Source organism: Parasteatoda tepidariorum, chromosome 10 (assembly GCF_043381705.1).
Source record: "Parasteatoda tepidariorum isolate YZ-2023 chromosome 10, CAS_Ptep_4.0, whole genome shotgun sequence".
NCBI classification, from domain to species: Eukaryota; Metazoa; Arthropoda; class Arachnida; order Araneae; family Theridiidae; genus Parasteatoda; species Parasteatoda tepidariorum.
In genome coordinates, this window is record NC_092213.1 from 8,459,482 (window position 1) to 8,477,454 (window position 17,973).

The window sequence follows — 17,973 nt, forward strand, 5'->3', positions numbered from 1 at the left end:
ATGCGTTCGATTCGTGACAATTCTACTAGTCTGTGTTTTACGACATATTTTTCAGAAGTTATTTATCACTTTATCAGTCTTTGCCATAATTAAATCCACATCGTTTCCACTTGCTTTTTATAATAATTAATCTGATAATTTTTATACAATGTTATTGCAACAAGCGAGTTTTTCCATTTACAGAGTTACTGTTTGACATTCTCAATTTAGATTAATTTTTTTTTTTTTTTAAATCCTGATATTTTTAATAAGTTATTATTTTGGCATCCAAAATTTAGAGAATTACGCTCATTTTAAAATGAATTTATAGAATGTGTGAATTTAACTAAGGAATTATTTTTTATTCAAACTAATTCTCTTAAAAAAGATTTTTTAATGATAAAATTAAATATTTTGTATATTTTGGACGTCTTAAAAGTCATGCAAATATTTGCGATTAGGTGCCCTTTTCAGTTTCTGGCACCATGACCTTTTTAAGGTCTAGAATGAACACTACACATACATCCTTTTTTTAGACAATAATATTGATCAAAAGCCAAAGCAAATTCATTTAAGTGCACCAAAAAGTATAATACAAAGTTTCGTATTAATGTAATTATTTATAAAATCGTAAAAAGAAAAAAAAATTCCAGGTTTTACACTTATACACATTTGCACCATAACTTTAACTTGAAAGCATCGATCTGATTGTAAAAGTTGAAAACTATATTATTCCAGCTGAAGTTCATTTATAAGTGAAAATATGTCTGACAGGTTAGAAAGCTTGGTAATTCACTCCTTTTTACAAAAAGATCTACCTAATATAGATTCCTTCTGAGGGCCCATAAATAAGAGTTTTCGGTCCGGTGGTTTAGAAACAATGCGTTGAAAATATGACTGATAATCGTGCCAAATCTAGGCTCTATATTTATCATAGATTAATTCACAGGATGGCGTCATAAAAAATCGATGTTGGTCGTTCATTGGGAGTTGTAATGAACCACGCTCGTAAGAACCAGTTACTACTCAACTCTTCACCTGCTTGTGGGATAATTTATGCAAGATGCTCAGTAGCTGGTAAATGATTATAGCTAGTAAGATACTCTGGAGGTAGAGTCCAGGCCTTACCACGGAACTCGATGTGTAGAACGTAACTTCTTTTACATTTAATCATTTGTAAACATGCCCACAGGTCACAGTCCTCCTCGAACAAATTTATATTTCTGGGGTTGCATGCTTTTTTTTCTTAAGTGTTCTCACACTAAGCTAAAATCTACTCTGCTTCTTTAAATCGCATATTTTTAATTATATTACAAAATTTATTAAAAAAAATTGTGAGTTTAAATTCCATTCAACACTTTGGCAGTTGCAGTTGGCGAACAGATCATGATACGTAAATACTCCCAACAAATCTAATTTTTCTTTATGCATTACACTTGAAAAAAAGAATGTTTTCTTATATAACTGTACTTATACTCACAAAGAAGCTAATTCGGAATATTTCTTTTTCTATGCACCAATTTGTCACATAATAATGTAAGTTAAAAATATTCACATTAATAGCAAAAATATTTAATGAATAAGCTGAGCTCTACATGCAAGTTAATGTACAAATTTTAACACATAAAAAAAGTTATAAATGTTAAGTTATATTTGATGAGCTTAGTGGAAGAACCGGTTAAACAAAATGTTAGTAAATTTGAGTAACTAGAGCTGCACAATGGGCTATTGGCGATAGTCTGGGAAACATCCCTGAGGATGATCCGAAGACATGCCATATAACAATTTTGATCCTCTGCAGAGGGGATGGCTCCCCTGCTTTGGTAGCTTCCATGAACCGAGGAAAAATGTGCACGAAGTCGACCACTAGGTTAACGAGGACCAATATCGCACATCCGCGGTCCATACACAGGCTGATCAAAGTGGTCACCCACCCGCTTGCTGACTGCAACCAGTGATGCTTGACTTCGGTGTTCTACTGGGTACCGTGTCTCGACAATCAGTCCAATACCAGACAAACCAGGGGAAAAAAACTATAAGATGAAGCTGTTTAAGGGGTTTTTTTTTTCTTTTCTTTTTTGTCTTTTTCAATTACAGGGGTGATTGTGAGCCCAACTCAAAAATCCTGAAAATTTCTTGAGTAAAAAATAAATGTCTCTATAAATTTAAATCACTGATATTTTCAAAACATGAAATTCTAAATAAATTATATGCAGCATAACTTTAATGAATAATTATTTATAAGTTTACATTTATCTCCAATAACATTTATTATTCTACCAGACAAAATATTAACAAATGAAAGAGATGCCAAAAGTAATAAATTCTAGTTCTAATATTTTTAAATAAAATATACAAGAATTATACATAAATGTGATCAATGATTTTCTTGAAACTTCTGGACGTTGGATTTCGAGAAACTTCCGTATTGCAGTTTGCGAAAAATCCAGAAATTCGGATTTTTTCTGGAGCACAATCATCTCCGCAATTATTAATTCCTAAATAAACATGAATTCCTCCTGAATAAATGCAATCTGCTGCTTCAAGTTTTTACTGTTAACCAATTTCTTTTCCCCTGCGCTTTAGCATTCGGTGCCTAACCAGAGATTTTCTAGGGTTTGTTGACTATTTGTCGCCAAGATACCTAACCAGCTCTTTCATCAGCTGAATACTTAAAAAATGTCACATAGAAAGGTTCTTCCTCTAAAGTATCTTCGGAATGAATTGATTTAGCATTATAAATGAACGTTATACATTTAAATAAAGCTCAAATAAGAACTTTCGCTGAAAAATCTTTTTTTTTTAAAAATGTCACTTAGCCACAGTTCTTCCACTAAGCTGTTCATTTCTAAGAAAAAAAGAAAAGGCATTTCTCACTTTTAATAGCTTCAAAGAACATGCAAGCACCACTTCTTAAATTTAGATGACTATTAAATTCAACTGAAAGAAAAAAAATGACACTTTAGATAAAGTAAAGTACTTATAGCAAGTTTGTAACAGCTACCCTTAATATTACATATTTTTAAAACGCTTGGCAAATATGAAGTTAAAAAAATTTAGACATCATAGGTTGCAAATTAATATTTAAGTCAGGTAAAAACTAAAATTCTCCGGCAATTAATGCTTAAGATTATTGAATTAAAAATAATAAAACTTGTTTAACACCTGGAGGAAACAGAGAGGAATTTATTAGTGTTTATGAAAAAAAACATCCAAGTTTTTTTTTCCCCAGCAATTAAACAGATTTTATACTTTCGTGTTCCACTTTTGTCTAAGATAATTTGTAACATTTAAGAATGCTTTTTTTATTTTTACTTCTCTTAAATAATAATTTGTGGCCCTAAATAGGTACGCTTTTATAAACAACGTGACTATATGTACACAGTGAGACACCTTATATTTTTTTAAAAACTTTAAGATTTATAGGGTTTTTGGAGAAATATGTTTAAGTTATAATTGTTAAGCCAGATTTGGAGAAAAATGAAGAGTTTCTTACACAATATAATAATACATAATTTTCTATTAATTCACAAAAACATTCAAAGATTATGTTGAATTAGGTCTCTAATTCATTTAAGTTGAAAGCAGCAGCTAAGCAAATGACCACTGATTGCTCAGCTTAAAGTAAAGGTAAGATCATTTAGTGATAGCTTATCAGTATTTATTAAATTGCTTACATATAATAATGGAAAAAATAGGATTGGGTTTTTACCAGGAAAAAACCAGTTTTTACCAGGACATGGTAAAAAACTAGGTAACCATGGGAATAACCTGGTAAATACTTTTAACTCATGATTATTTATTTACAAATGTGGTTATAGTGGTTTGTTATTTATAACTGATAGGAATATATGTTATTTTCATATTACAGGTAATAAGAATTATTAGGTGATATATATTTTATCAGCAAGTAACAAGCCATTGGACAAGTAATATGGTGTAAGGCATTGGTTCCCAACCCCCGGGCCGTGGACCAGTCCATAAATTAAATGGTACCAGGCTGCCCAGGAAACATTAAATTATTTTCATTTTATTTACTGTGGAATGTGGATTTGTCTCAGGTTTGTGCGACCTGCTATGGACGAGAGGTTAACTGACAGCCATCCCCAATACCCCAAATGTAACTGTATTTTGTTTTGATGAAATGTTTAAATACATTTACATTAAAATTATTAAATCAAAACCATTAATTATTAAATCAACATCCGCCTTTCACTCAGTGTGTCGCAGTGTGTGGATGGGGAGGCAAGGTATCTCCTAAATTCTAATTGTTTACACATAACCAGGTGAGGCAAATCTTCTCACTATTAAAAACTGATCAACTTATAAGATTTTCAATATGAGCCAATAATGAGAATTAAAATGATGTTTATAAATTACAATATTGAATATTATAATCTATTACAGCTGCATTTATATAAAGAAAATAAGCAAAAAGTTAAAATAAACAGGAATTTTGGAATTTTAGAAAAAAAAAGAATCAAATGTTAACAATTTTCCTTTTTGTACAAAAGAATAGTTGGGACACTTAACCAATCTTTTGTCATTTATTTTTATAAAATTAGATTATGAAAAAAATTCTTTTACTTATTCACTTTGTATGTGCACTTCAAAGATCAAAATTTTACAAAATTATATGTACATAATGAGTTAAAAGAAAAAATAATAATTTTTTATGTATGAAGATTTCAAAAATCACAACAAAAAGGTTTATTAATGATGTATTCATTAGAAATTATGGTAAAAATGTAACTATGAAGTCATAACACCAAACTACTGACAATATATGGGTTTAGCACTGACAGCATAAATGTTTCATTTTGTACAAAAGTTAGGTAAATTTATAAATCAATATGTGATAAAGATAATGGCAAAAACAGACCTCGTAGAGGCACAAATAGAAAATCAGGAGAAAACAATACCAAAAAAAAAAAAAGGTTAGACAAAATCAAGACAACTTTAGCACAGAATATTCTTTCAAAAGAAAAATAGAGTAAAGAAGAAAAACCATCTAAGAAATTAAAATTTACAAAACTAAACACCTATCTGAAAAGTTAAAATTTATAGTTTGCTTTAGGAAGCATTTTTTTCCAACTTTATCATAACTGAAAAACTAAAATTTTAGTCCAAACATTTAATAAACTTTTTATTTCAGAATGACCCTAAAAAAATGGTAGTTCCTATAATATTTTAATATTTTGAGAACTGATGAACTTACATCATTTTTTAGTGGCCAAACTTAAAATATTTCTTATAAAACGAGATAAGAAAATTAATCCTTTAAATAGTTTAACTTAATATAATTACAACATTTTAATTTCTGCATATTTAAGAATAAAAGATAAACAAAAATATGATTAGCCTTCTATTATTTTAGATTATAACACATTCATTTAGCATAAACATAATTTCTAAATTAGCCAAATTGATTTTCACATCTACAATACAAGATTGAATGATGGGAAAAAAAAGTCATAATAAGCAAATACATACAGGGGTCCCCACCAGGGGGGGAGGTGGGCGCATGATGCACCCACTTAAAGCTTGGGGGGAATTTTTACACTAAATAAAACAAATAGTTTGGGGGGGAGGGAATTTAGAATTTGCCCAAGAGCTTGGGGGGATGGGGGCCACTGAATACATATAATTAATGCTATTGTTTTTCATTAGTACTATACTCTCTTCCGCACTGCATTTCAATTAGCATTAAATATAAATCAAACTAATTAACAACAAAAAGTTTTTGCGCGATGAGAGGAAACAATGAAATGAAGTGCAATGGCTTCACTGATAACACTGAATGTTAAAGAATGTATGAATGTTTAAGATGGAACATAGGTGGCATGATAAAGAATGATCAACAAAAATCATGATGCATTATTTTGAAGAATGAAACAGAAGTTCCAAAGTATTTTTCTTTTAGGAATTAGAACAACTTTGTTGATGTCTGCCTGTAAGTTTGCAACACAAACATTTCAATTTAAGATCTAAGGGAAAACAATGTGAAATTAGGTTTGTTTTTCACTTTTCTATATTGACACCAAAAATGAAAAAATGCTGTTTATTTATCCCTATTTAGAGTATACATTGTTCACTTAAACATAACAAATACACATTGCTCACAATACATATATTGCTCACTTAAACATACAAAAAAAGAAATTGTTGCGAAAGCAGAAGACTAGCAACATTTAACCTGTCACAAACATACCCTTTTGTAGATTTAATACCAGCTATTATTCATAATAATTAAAAATCCGGATGTAATTTTTAAGATATGAGAACAAGGACAATTTTTTTAGGAAGAGAAAATTTCAAAATCTAAAAAAAGCACTGAAAGACTTTCTAAAAATTGTGCATAATCAGGGGTCTGTCCAGGGCGAATTTACTACCGTTTAACAGTACCTTCACAAATTCAACTTTAGGAAAAATAGCTGTTTCACAAATTCAATTTTAGGAAAAGCAGTAGTTTTACAAAATACTTTTTCTTAAAATTTTATTTGTGTATCCCTTAAGAAACGATAAATCCATATTTTTTGTGTTGATTTTTTAATTTAACTTTTCAGAAATTATGCCTAAATTTTCACAAAATAGGTACCTCTCAGAAAAACCTAGACAGACCCCTGATAGTATTAAAGAATTTCATTTTGAAAAAAAATTTCATGTATTTTTAACATTTAATATTTTTCATTAGTACTTGCACTTTATTGACAAAGAAAAATTGTGTTAATGTCAATTATTCTGTCAGTTTTATAATTCTTTTCGGTGTATGCCATGTCTTTCCCAAAATAAGCCCAGTACTTCTGAATTTTAAGTATATGGCTTTGTGTCTTCACCATATAACGACCAATATTTTAATGACCATTTTTGTTTGGAAAACAGAAGTCATTATACTCAGATTCAACTGTAAAAATATATATGATATTTAGTATTCTTGGATTCTTATTGAAAATTATTCTAGAAAAAAAAATTATATACTTACAAAGAAAAATTATAAATAATAATCTTAAAACAGAATTTATATAAATAAAAAATTAGATAAAAAGATTTATGTAAGAATTATTAAGATTTATATAAGAGAAAAAGATACAAATTAAAAAGAATAAGTCTGAAATAAAATAATTACCTTGATTTCAGCACCATCAACATTAAAAACGTTCTTGAAACTTCTAGCAATGTTTGACAAATAGGAAGAAATAGAACACTGAAAAAGAACTTATTTTTTAAAAAAAATTATAATTCAAAAATTAATTTTTTTTAGCAAAACTGAAGTTAATATTTATATTTCATAGGCAGGGGTCTGTCCACGTTGAATTTACTACCGTTTAGCGGTACCTTCACAAATTCAATTTTAGGAAAAACGGTAGTTTCACAAAGTACTTTTTCTTAAAATTTTATTTTCGCATCCTTAAGAAACGATAAATCTATATTTTTACTACGTTTTTGTGTTGATTTTTTAATATCATTTTTAATTTTTCACATATTATGTCTAAATTTTCCCAAAATAGGTACCTCTCAGAAAAACCTACACAGACCCCTGATAGGTACTTTTAAGTCGCCCCTTTTCAAAGTGTACAATATTCGTAAACAAGAAACTGCTTACAATGTATCTAAACAAGAAACTGCTTAAAAATAACAAATAATATTGAATATCTGCAATAATTAACAAACAAAATTTATATATAAATTACTGCTGGTATATAAACTTTAAAATCACATTTACGAATTAAAACCACAACTTTGATTGGGCTACAGAAAAATTTGTTGATATTGAAACAGATAAATACATTTACTACTATAGATTACTAAATACACTTTAGTCAAAAACCTTAAAATACCGTATCATGCAACAAAACAATTTTGTCAAAAATAAACTTGATTTTAAAATACGACAAAAACAATCTTCATCAGTTTCATTTCGTGGGTAAACTTATCGACTGTAATTACAGTTACAGTTATTTTGTGATAAACTAGTCATGATTTTAATACTAATTGATGATATAGTGCTGCTATCTTGTGACTAAAATAATAGAAAAACGAAAAAAAAAATTTTACAAATATAAAACCCTATATAATATTAATCACTTCCAAAAATAATATCATTTAACATAATATCATTTAAAAAATAACGAAATGTACTTAATAAACTAGTTTGAATTTAGTAAAAAAACATATGAAAAAAAAAATGTTTGACCATTGGCGATAATAATTGAAATCGAGCGAAATTTTTCCGCAATGATCAATTGCATAGTTGTCACGAAATAAGTTTTGTTATAGATAGTTATATCGGCAGAAGAGTTCTTATAATTTCTTAACTCTCTCCAAATAATAAATATTTTGTTATAGTTAGTATCTTAATAGATGTTTTTGATGACACATTCAAAAGAATTTAAAGAACAGTAATTTAAACATTGGTAAATGGTTTACTAATTCCGGGTACAGTGCTGCTATCTAATATCAAAAAATATAACAAAAATATTAATTACTTTAATACTTCTTTTTACGAAAAGATAAAGTACAAATATTTGTGTGTTTTTGTTCTTACATAACAGAAAAAACTAGAATAATGTTAATTATTATGTAAAGCGCAATGCTATAAAAATCTATCATTTCTTTTTTTTTTTTATTCATTTAGAAGAATAACATGCGTTACAATTTTTTTAGCATTAGTTGCGCTGTTTTAAAATTTACATGTCAAATTTAAAATTTACAAATTTACAAATACATACACACACTTTTTTGTGGATATAATCGTATGAGATGATGACGAAATGATATATTTCTATATATATTCTTTAATTTTTTATTTTTTTTTCCAAAAAGTTTAGAGTCATTTTCTATGTAGATTTTGTACTTTTTAAGATAAAGCTCAAAATGATCGGAGTCTTCCACAAATTTTATATTGTTCTTGCTGTCCGGTTATAAGGCAGTAACATTTGCATTACTACAAAATAAAATTTGTGCAAAACTCCCTGATCATTTTGAGCTTTATTTTAAAAAGTACAAAAACTACATAGCTCGAAACTTTTTACTTTTTTAAGATATTCAAATAAGACTTTTTTCATTAGGTGCCAAATACAATTCACTACAAAATTATAAAGAAAATAAAATTATTATTTTTCGAGCATACGCATTACAAAGGAACTACTTTGAATACTCATATCTTGCGAAGTTAATAAACGAACTTTTTTCTAATTTTAAAACATAATTTTTGTATTTAATTTTAAGTTGTTCCAAAAAAGGTTGCTTGATTTCACAGGAAAATTTTTAAAATTACAGCATTAAAAAACATAAGACAAAAAAAATTTGTTTCGTAAAAAATTTTTAGTACATCTAGAAATATTTAAGCTATGTTTTCGAAATTTTATGCAGCATTTGCAAGTAAAATCCGAAATAATCGATACAAGTTACAAGCTTAATCATCTGCATTTCTACCATAGGGTATTTAAAAAAAACTTGTTTTCATTAATTACATATTGTCTGTCCCTCAAACCTCTGAAAGCTTTACATCTTATTGCTATGTTTGAAAAATCGCATAAACTAAACAACTCTAAAGTTACAAAATAATCATCTGAGTATTACTTCAGAAATTTTAAAAAAAAAAATCAAAAATTGAAAGTGTGTCTTCCATTATTGTAGGTTGAGGTACGTTTGAGGCATTTATCAGGTGTTGGTACCTAACCTCTCTTAAACTTATCGGTTACATATTTTATTTTATAACCGTCGTTGAGAAGCCAACCCAACTTTTTGGGTATACGACTACTAATGTTCAATTCTGTAACCTAGTAATTTTGAACACAACAGAAGACAATGGAACTCCTGTATCAAGTATTGGGAGAAGTTTGCCTTCGTGGAAGACTTTTTGATGGAACTAATCCGCATTTGCGTTACATGAAAACCAGAAGAAAACCACAAAACCTCCCTCGGTTAACCCGATGTCAAGGGGACTCTAACCTATGATCCGCCTACTACCGAGGATGCTTTACTTCAGCACTGTGGTTGGTGCAAGCCGGATGCGGAATTCGTATCGACGAGTCATCACCGGGATTCGAACCCTGTCGGTTATATAGTCCATGGGTTGGCGACTGCTTTTTCGAGTTGACACCCTCACAATCATTTACCCCCATGACTAAAGAATGCAAAATTTAATCTCGCTGGGCATGATCAAAAATATATCAAATTATCAAAAGTATATCGCCTTATCAAAAATCTATCGCAATATTTTCCCAATTAATCTGATTTCTACATTATGGTGTCTAAATTCTTTACCCATATAAAATTTAACAGCATTCACTTTAACATCGTATTCGAAAAATATTTCTTTATATAATATTCATGATATAATATAACATGATACCTATTTTTAAGACTTGCCAGACGTGACGTATTCACGACTAGTAAGTCTTAAAAATGGGAATCTGTTTTTGAGCGCTTGAAACATGTCGACTGTTATTTTCAATTTGCATATATTTGAAGCGAGTGAAGTTTTTAATCAAGTAATATCACGCCGCTTCAGTTTCTTATTAATAATCAGTTTCTTATTATCTTAATTAAAGAGTTTTAGTATCAGACAGTAACTTAATATTCAATTTCTTATTATCTTAAAAAAACACGTATTTTATTAAGAAAATGTGTGTTTATTAAGAAAAATAATATTAGTTTTTTTTTGTTTTCTTTCCTGCTTTTGCAATTTAGCTAACAGTTAGTACCAAAAATTAGCATATTAGTTGTTAATCCTTTAAACCATTAGGATCGGTTTTCAAAGCATTTAAAGATTCAGCACTGAAAGAAAAGTTATTTAAGCTTTCGTTAGTTTCCATCAAGTTACTCAGTTTTCAGTTAAAAGTTATTTAAAAATTTCATTGTTTTCCGAACTAAATCTAATTCCGAATACAATGTAATCGTTAAGAGTGTGTGATAGTTAAATTATTACATTAACTTTAAAAACCACGTGTAGGATAAAATTAAGAGTTCATCGCATAATAAATCCAGAGATACTAAAAAAAGGGAAAACAACTCTGAGCCCATTTTTCAAAAAAGCCTACTTTTCTTTGGTAATGACGAAACAATAATTAAAATGAAAAAATAAACATTTGTATATATTTATTTACTCGGTAATTTTTATATTAAAATAAAATCATATGTAAACTAAAATTTAAGTAGTTAAAAAATTTTGTTTTAAGAAATGCCATCTAAAATAGCAGTGTTATTATCCGTATTGGGCTAAAGAAAAAAACAGGACAATATTTAGCAAAAAAGAAAAATAAACATAAAAATCAGGACAATTTCTTGGGCGTGACAGCTTTCCTCCCAGTAAGAGGACCCAGGTTTGAATTTCAACGATGGCTGGTCGATATGAATTCTGCACCCGGCTCACACCGACCACAGTAATTGCATAAAATATCCTCATTGGTGGACGGATCATGAACTAAAGTTTCCTTACAGTCAATGCTTTTTGATGAAACTAACCCGCATTTGCGTCGCATTGAGAGGAAAACCAAGAGCACCTCCCATGGTTAGCATGACAGCAAGAAGATTCTAACCAAGTCAAGTGCTGACTGTGATGATGTTCAATTTGAGACTACGGAATCTGCGGTGTCCTTCGGGATATAGATCGGGGATTAAGAACACCAGTCCAGTTTTGGAACATTCATTTTGTCAAACCACGGCTGCTCAAGTCTCAACGTATGAATGGAACAGTTATCCTGCTACACAATAAATGAGTCTTCCTCGAAATATTGTCAAGCGTTTGAGATGTCCACACCACTGTTAGAAATTTTTTGGAAAAAATTGTTAAATGACAATTTATTTAATTGTTATTTTACCATATTCAAATAAAACGGTCAAGTAACCATGAATAAGACTCAAAAGTTAAAATGTTAGCTTTAAAGAAAATCGTTTATTAACTACTTTCACTTAATACGGTTAAACAACCAAAATTTCATATCAACTAGGCCCACTTATTGAAGCCACTTTGTTCCTTGCAGTTGGCCTACAGAACAGGAGTTCGAATGCCAGCATCGTCATCGTAATATTTCCTCCATTTCCCTCAACACATGCAGATTTTCCAGTGCTCTGTAATCCCCAGATTTGTGACCCTGGGCTATTAGAATACGATACGCTTATCTCATTCAGGCATAGATGGCAACACCAAAGATTTCTGAATTATCTCTAATGTCCAGTAAAATTTCTTTTTTACGGTTTTAAAACCATGCTAGTCGTAAGTGGTTAAAAAAACGTAAATGGAAAAAAAAAATTTACCACAAATTTTACGGTTAATTGGATGGACAGACTGCTGCCGGTTATTTTACCATAATTTTAGAAGGAAAATTCGAACAGTGTATAGGTGCTCATGTTTCCAGCCTCAGGAACTTATAGATTCCAGCCGAACTATGAAAAACACCCCCATCCAACCAAACACCATGATGCTGCCACTTCTTTAGGTGGGTGTCCAGATACCTTTGTCCCGATGTTGAACATGTATAAATGTACGTAACAAAGACATGAAAAAAATTAATCTCAAAAAGTTTTTTTATTTTTATTTATAATAGGTCTGATATAAAACTATTACATTTTTAAAGACACATTCTACATTCTTTGATCATTTGTGATCAGTTCTGTTTTAAATAATTATTGAAAGATAAAATCAGATGATAAAATCGTAACATTGAAAACAAAATCAATAAACATTTCTATAAATAAATGCCGGCATTTTCGGTACATTCCGTTTTGTTAAAATAAATACATAGATACAATAAGAGTTGCATTGAAAAAATAAATAATGTAGACAGTTGCTAAAAATATTGCACTTTGCTTGTAATTTGGCATCAATTGATTATTGTTTTTATTTTGACATTTTTTATTGATTTTTCATACTAAATTTGACAAAAATCAATTTCAAATTAAAGAGACAATTGCAGCAGTTTTTTGCATTGGTGCAGAAACTGATCCTTCTGGGGTATAAATATTTTTCTTCAAAGTATATAATTCATAAGCAATGTCAAACTCATGCTTTTTTTGTCATCTAAAATAAAGCAATCAACAAAATATTTTTGAAAAATCAAAAATTTCATTATCCAATCAACTGTCACATTGTTGATCTTCTGAGAAACTAAAAGAATCCTTAAGATTTGAGAAGTATTTGTAAAGAAATAATTTTCATTATTAGACATTTTATGACTTCATATTTTTACATAAATCTACGCAGTTTCTTTGGTAAAAAGTTTTTTAAATGTTCATAATTTTATTTATCCATAATCAAGTGGGTCTGTTATCTGTTGCCATGGAAACGGTTGTTATAAGATTATTTGCATTGGAGGTTATGCTTTCTACAATTAAAGATAGACAGTCCAAGCTTGAAACTGGTGACGAACCTTGTGTTTCGTTTGTTCCTGAAAGAAAAAATAAAGAAAATAATAATGAGAAAGAGAATGTATTCGAAAATAAAATTCAAAATTACAGAATATAAAAATTGTATAAAATATTTTTAGATTCTTAAAATCATTACTTTGGAAAACTAAATGATTTATATTGGCTATATAAATTCCAGTTGGCTATATAAATAGACACATAGAACAAATTCATACAAGATATAACACAATGAGGACAAAAACAACAAAAAAGAGAGATTAAGGAAGAAAATTTAAAAAAAATGTTATTTACTGCTCATAAGCTGCAAGTATAACTCATAAAATTATAAAATAAGTTGGGATCAAAATTACAAGGATAAGCACTTTGGTAGTCATAAGCCCAGAATTGAGTCGGCTGTTCAACGACGGTTATAAAATATAAATTTTATAAGGCTGAATTTAAATTATAAAATTTTAATATTAAAGAGGCTGAAATTTAATTATATTTTTTTTTTCGTATATTGATGATTTTAGAAAAATTATAAGCATTTAAAAAAATTAAAAAATATTTATTAAATATGAGAAGATTTTTAACCATGTATTTGCACATGTAAAATATTAAAATTTAGTTAACAAAGAAAATTTTAATTATAACTATCAACTCTACTATTTTATATAGAATTTAACTACATTAATTGTATATCCATCGTTTTTTTTTTTTTTTTTTTTTTTTTTTTNTTTTTTTTTTTTTTTTTTTTTTTTTTTTTTTTTTTTTTTTTTTTTTTTTATCAGCTTTGGAATAGCTTGTCTATTTGTTTTTTCGATAAATAAACATTGCTACAAGTTCTTTTAATTCTATCCACTTGATTAAAATTGTACTTAAATAAATGTTTTTAGAAACATTAGAATTCCATGTAGTTAGTTTATATATATATTAAGTTTAAAATCATTTCAATTATAGTATAAATCAGTAATGCAGATATTTTCTTCTTTTTTAATACTTAAATCCAAAAAATTTAAATGAATGTTGAGTCATAATTACGAAGCAAGACTTATTCCTCGGGATGATTATTATTTAACAAAATCATATAATTTTGAAAATTAAAGATAATTAAATCATCAATAATTATAAAAATAAATTTAATATTAAGAGAATAGTTTCTTTCAATAAAGTGTAAAAATAACTTAGTGAGGAATAATTAGACTCTAGTGGTATTCCATCAATTTGAACAAAAATATTTTTCCATTGTAGAGATAAATGTTAAAAAGACAAAAATTAATTAGAATTTTCCAATAATCACAATCGTAATCAGGGATATTTTAATAATCACAGTAATAACGTAAAGAACATCTTTTTGTTTAGAAAGGGGAATGCTATTTAAGAGATCTTGGAAATCAGAAGTCGCAATAGAATTAATTTTATTTTGCTTAATAAATTCCAAAATAAGTTGATTATTAGTGATAATGGAAGAAAAAACTTCTTTAATAATATTGCTAATAATTTTGCGTTAATAGTTAGATAATAGTTAGTTTAATAGTTAGAGAAAATAGTGCCAGGTTTAATTAGGTAAGTATAAGACCCACAAGTGATTGTTCTAAATTTAATAGGAATTTTATGAAATTTTGGACGGATTATTAAGAATAGAAATCGTATATTATTAGTTTTAATTTTTAACCACTTAAATAAAGATTAAACAAATTTTAATGATAATATTATTATTTAAATTACAAAGCATAAAATTGTTATAATTATTTAACTCCTTATTTAAAAATTCAACATAGAATTTTTTACAGAAAGAATGCATAATTATTGTTAACTTTGTCGATGGGGGGTAAGTACACAATTTTCTTCGCAATCCATGTTTTCTGAATTTTCTTAACTTCTAAAATTTTCTTTAAAAAATATTATTAAAAAAATTAAAAATATGTAATAAAAAGCGGGAAAACAAAAAATTAAAAGATATAACCTTTTCATCTGCTCACACGATTATATCCGGAAAATCAGTGCTTTCTAATCTTGTATCAATATAGCCAAAGCGTGAAATAATGTCAGGAGTACTCAAAGAAATTGAAATAGAAATTAAAATCGAACACATTAAGTAAAAAATATATCACTCAAAAAACAGAATATAAAATTTAAAGAAAATGCAGAAACAAAACATGTGTTGAACACTCTATTCGGGGAAATATAAAAATAAACTTATAACTTGCATGCAGTCCTTTTTGCGGATTTAATCGAATGAACTGATCATGAAATTATATCTTTTCATTATTTTGTTTTCTGGCTNTGAATGTTATATGCATTTTTAACAACAAATATATGTTTTAATATTATATGAAAGATAAATTTATATATTTGAAAATGAAAAATTAAATATTTTTAAAATGTAATTGTTGTATCCAAATTAAATTTAATATAAAGAAATCCTAAATACTATTATGATAAGCTATTTGCTTACTTATTTATTTTCATTTATTTGTGAACGAATCAATCTACAGAAGCATTTGAATGCAATCAGAATACAAAGCGAATTTGTAATTTTATAAGAAATATTTTATATTAAGTTTATAAGAAGAGATCAACCAAATAAGTTTATATTGAAAAACAACTATTGTTATTAATTATTGTTACTTAAATTAAATTATTTTCGTTAAATATTTAATATAAATATATATTAATATTATAATATATTAATATACATTAATAATGATAAAAAGTATGACATTTGTTGTTATTAAATGATAGAATTCACTAAAAGTATATAAATATGTAATAAATAAAATAATTTTGTGATAAAAATGATAAATGAGGTTTATCTATTGTCAATACATTGGTCATTCTCATTTACACCTGAAAAAATAGCCAAAAAACACAATTTTTGTAACTGGGCGGGGCTACCCGNAAACATCCAGAAAAACTTTTTTAAAGTAACCATGTGCATTTTATCCTCGTGAATCTTATTAAAAAGTGACACAATTTTTGCAGCTATTGAAGTTGTCGCTGAACTCGACATCATACTTTTTTAATTTATATCAACAATAACTTTCACGCCACAATGGAATGATTCTGAAACTCTTTTAGAAACTCAAAAAAAAAAACGGTTGCCCACAATTCAGCCCAACTTAATTCCCTGTGTGTCTCTCGACAGAAATAAACAAGGTTTAAGTTGTAAGGAATGCAAAAAATATCTTTTCTTCGCGAGACTTTGTAAATAACGCGACCGAATTTATGTCGCAGCGGTCGTTTTTGGCGACATCACCAACTAATCGCGCGATGAAAACTTCCACAATTAATGACGTACACCCCCCTCTCCCTCAAAATGGGGGTCTCGAAAGAATTAGGAGTTAATCGCTATTTCTGGGGAGGAGAAGGTCCATTAGTGTAATTTAGTGAGGTGACATTTTTCACACGCTGGAAATAAAATGTCCGTGAAAATGGTGTGCGGTTGAAACGTAAAATGTTCTAGAAAAAAAAAAGTTGAAAAAAAATTTTTTTTTCCTCTCTCCTACTTCCTTTTCGTTTTGGTTTGTAACTCAAAACGTAAGATATCTTTTATGTAAAATTATTTCTTGCCACACAAAATGATAGTTTGGCTCACTAAAGAAACCTCCGCCCGTAATATGTGAGTACAGTAAAAAAGAAACCTGGCAATAAAATGACGGATATGACCGCTCATGAATCTTCACGCCAATTTGGCTTAATTCCACTGTATTTGCATGCCAAAGTGACATCAAGAAGTAATTAATGTAATACTATTTAAGTTGTGCATTCTTTTTTTTTAAATGATAAGTAAGAAAGCATTTTGAACGCATGTTTAATTGTATTATAAAAGATGTATAGCAATTAAGAAAAAAACATCAACCTGAATAACTTTTGGTCTAACGGTATAACTTTTGGAACGGTCTAAGGATAGGATTCTTTATATTAATTTAACTTTTTGGGTATTTCGCCATATCTCGAGAGCTTTTTAAGTGAAACGAAAACCCTTTTGCATATAATTTTAAAAATCGAAGATCCAGAGATACTTCCATGTAAAAAATAATTTTCATTTTTTTTGTAACATCATTTTTACTGTTTTTTTTTAACAATAGTCGAAAAAATTTTGAATCGTAAGGCATAAAATGTTTTACGTCATTTTAAACTATGTAATTTTGAATAACAAAGTAAAAATTTAAATGAAATCAATCAAATAGTCTCTGAGTTATGAAAGTTTTAAAAAAAGTTGTATACTATAATTTTTACCTTTAAAAACATGTAATATCTTTAAAAAACAAAAAAATTATTATCCTCTGAAGCCAAATTACCAATTAGTGTATCATGAAACAGTAAATTTTAGAATGTATTTTTATTATATTGAGTTTATAAACCAGTGTAACTAAAATTAACTAAAATTTCTTAAACTAAACTAAACTTAAAACTAAAACTAAAACGTTAAACTAAAATTTCACTACATGATAAATATACAGTGCACCAAAATAAAACGGGTCATCCTGAATAACTTATGATCTAATGATCGGATTTTCACGTTCTTGGATTCAATCTTAATGGTTTGAGGGGGTAATCTTACATATGCTGATCAATAGGATCTGACAATATTTTGAGTTTCGAAATTAGATACAAAAACGTTCTTCCTCTAAATAAACA

General features: G+C 28.1%; 1 protein-coding gene and 1 long non-coding RNA gene across 6 annotated transcripts in view; both read right to left on the minus strand.

Annotated features, from left to right (window-relative positions):
- Positions 1–221: 221 nt before the first annotated feature.
- LOC122270891 (uncharacterized) lies at positions 222–7,941 on the minus strand. The gene is made up of 3 exons (XR_006226041.2): positions 7,818–7,941; positions 7,106–7,183; positions 222–2,919 (listed from the first exon to the last, which is right to left on the minus strand). It is a non-coding gene; the product is annotated as an uncharacterized lncRNA (long non-coding RNA).
- A 4,551-nt stretch (positions 7,942–12,492) lies between these two features.
- Positions 12,493–17,973, minus strand: part of LOC107455214 (myogenic-determination protein nautilus) — an 81,886-nt gene continuing 76,405 nt past the window's right edge. For all 5 annotated transcript variants that reach the window (XM_071186481.1, XM_016072713.3, XM_071186479.1 and 2 more), the window contains one exon: positions 12,493–13,370. In XM_071186481.1, the coding sequence (XP_071042582.1) occupies positions 13,237–13,370 (134 nt within the window). In that variant the 3' untranslated portion in view covers positions 12,493–13,236. The remainder of the gene's footprint in view (positions 13,371–17,973) is intronic.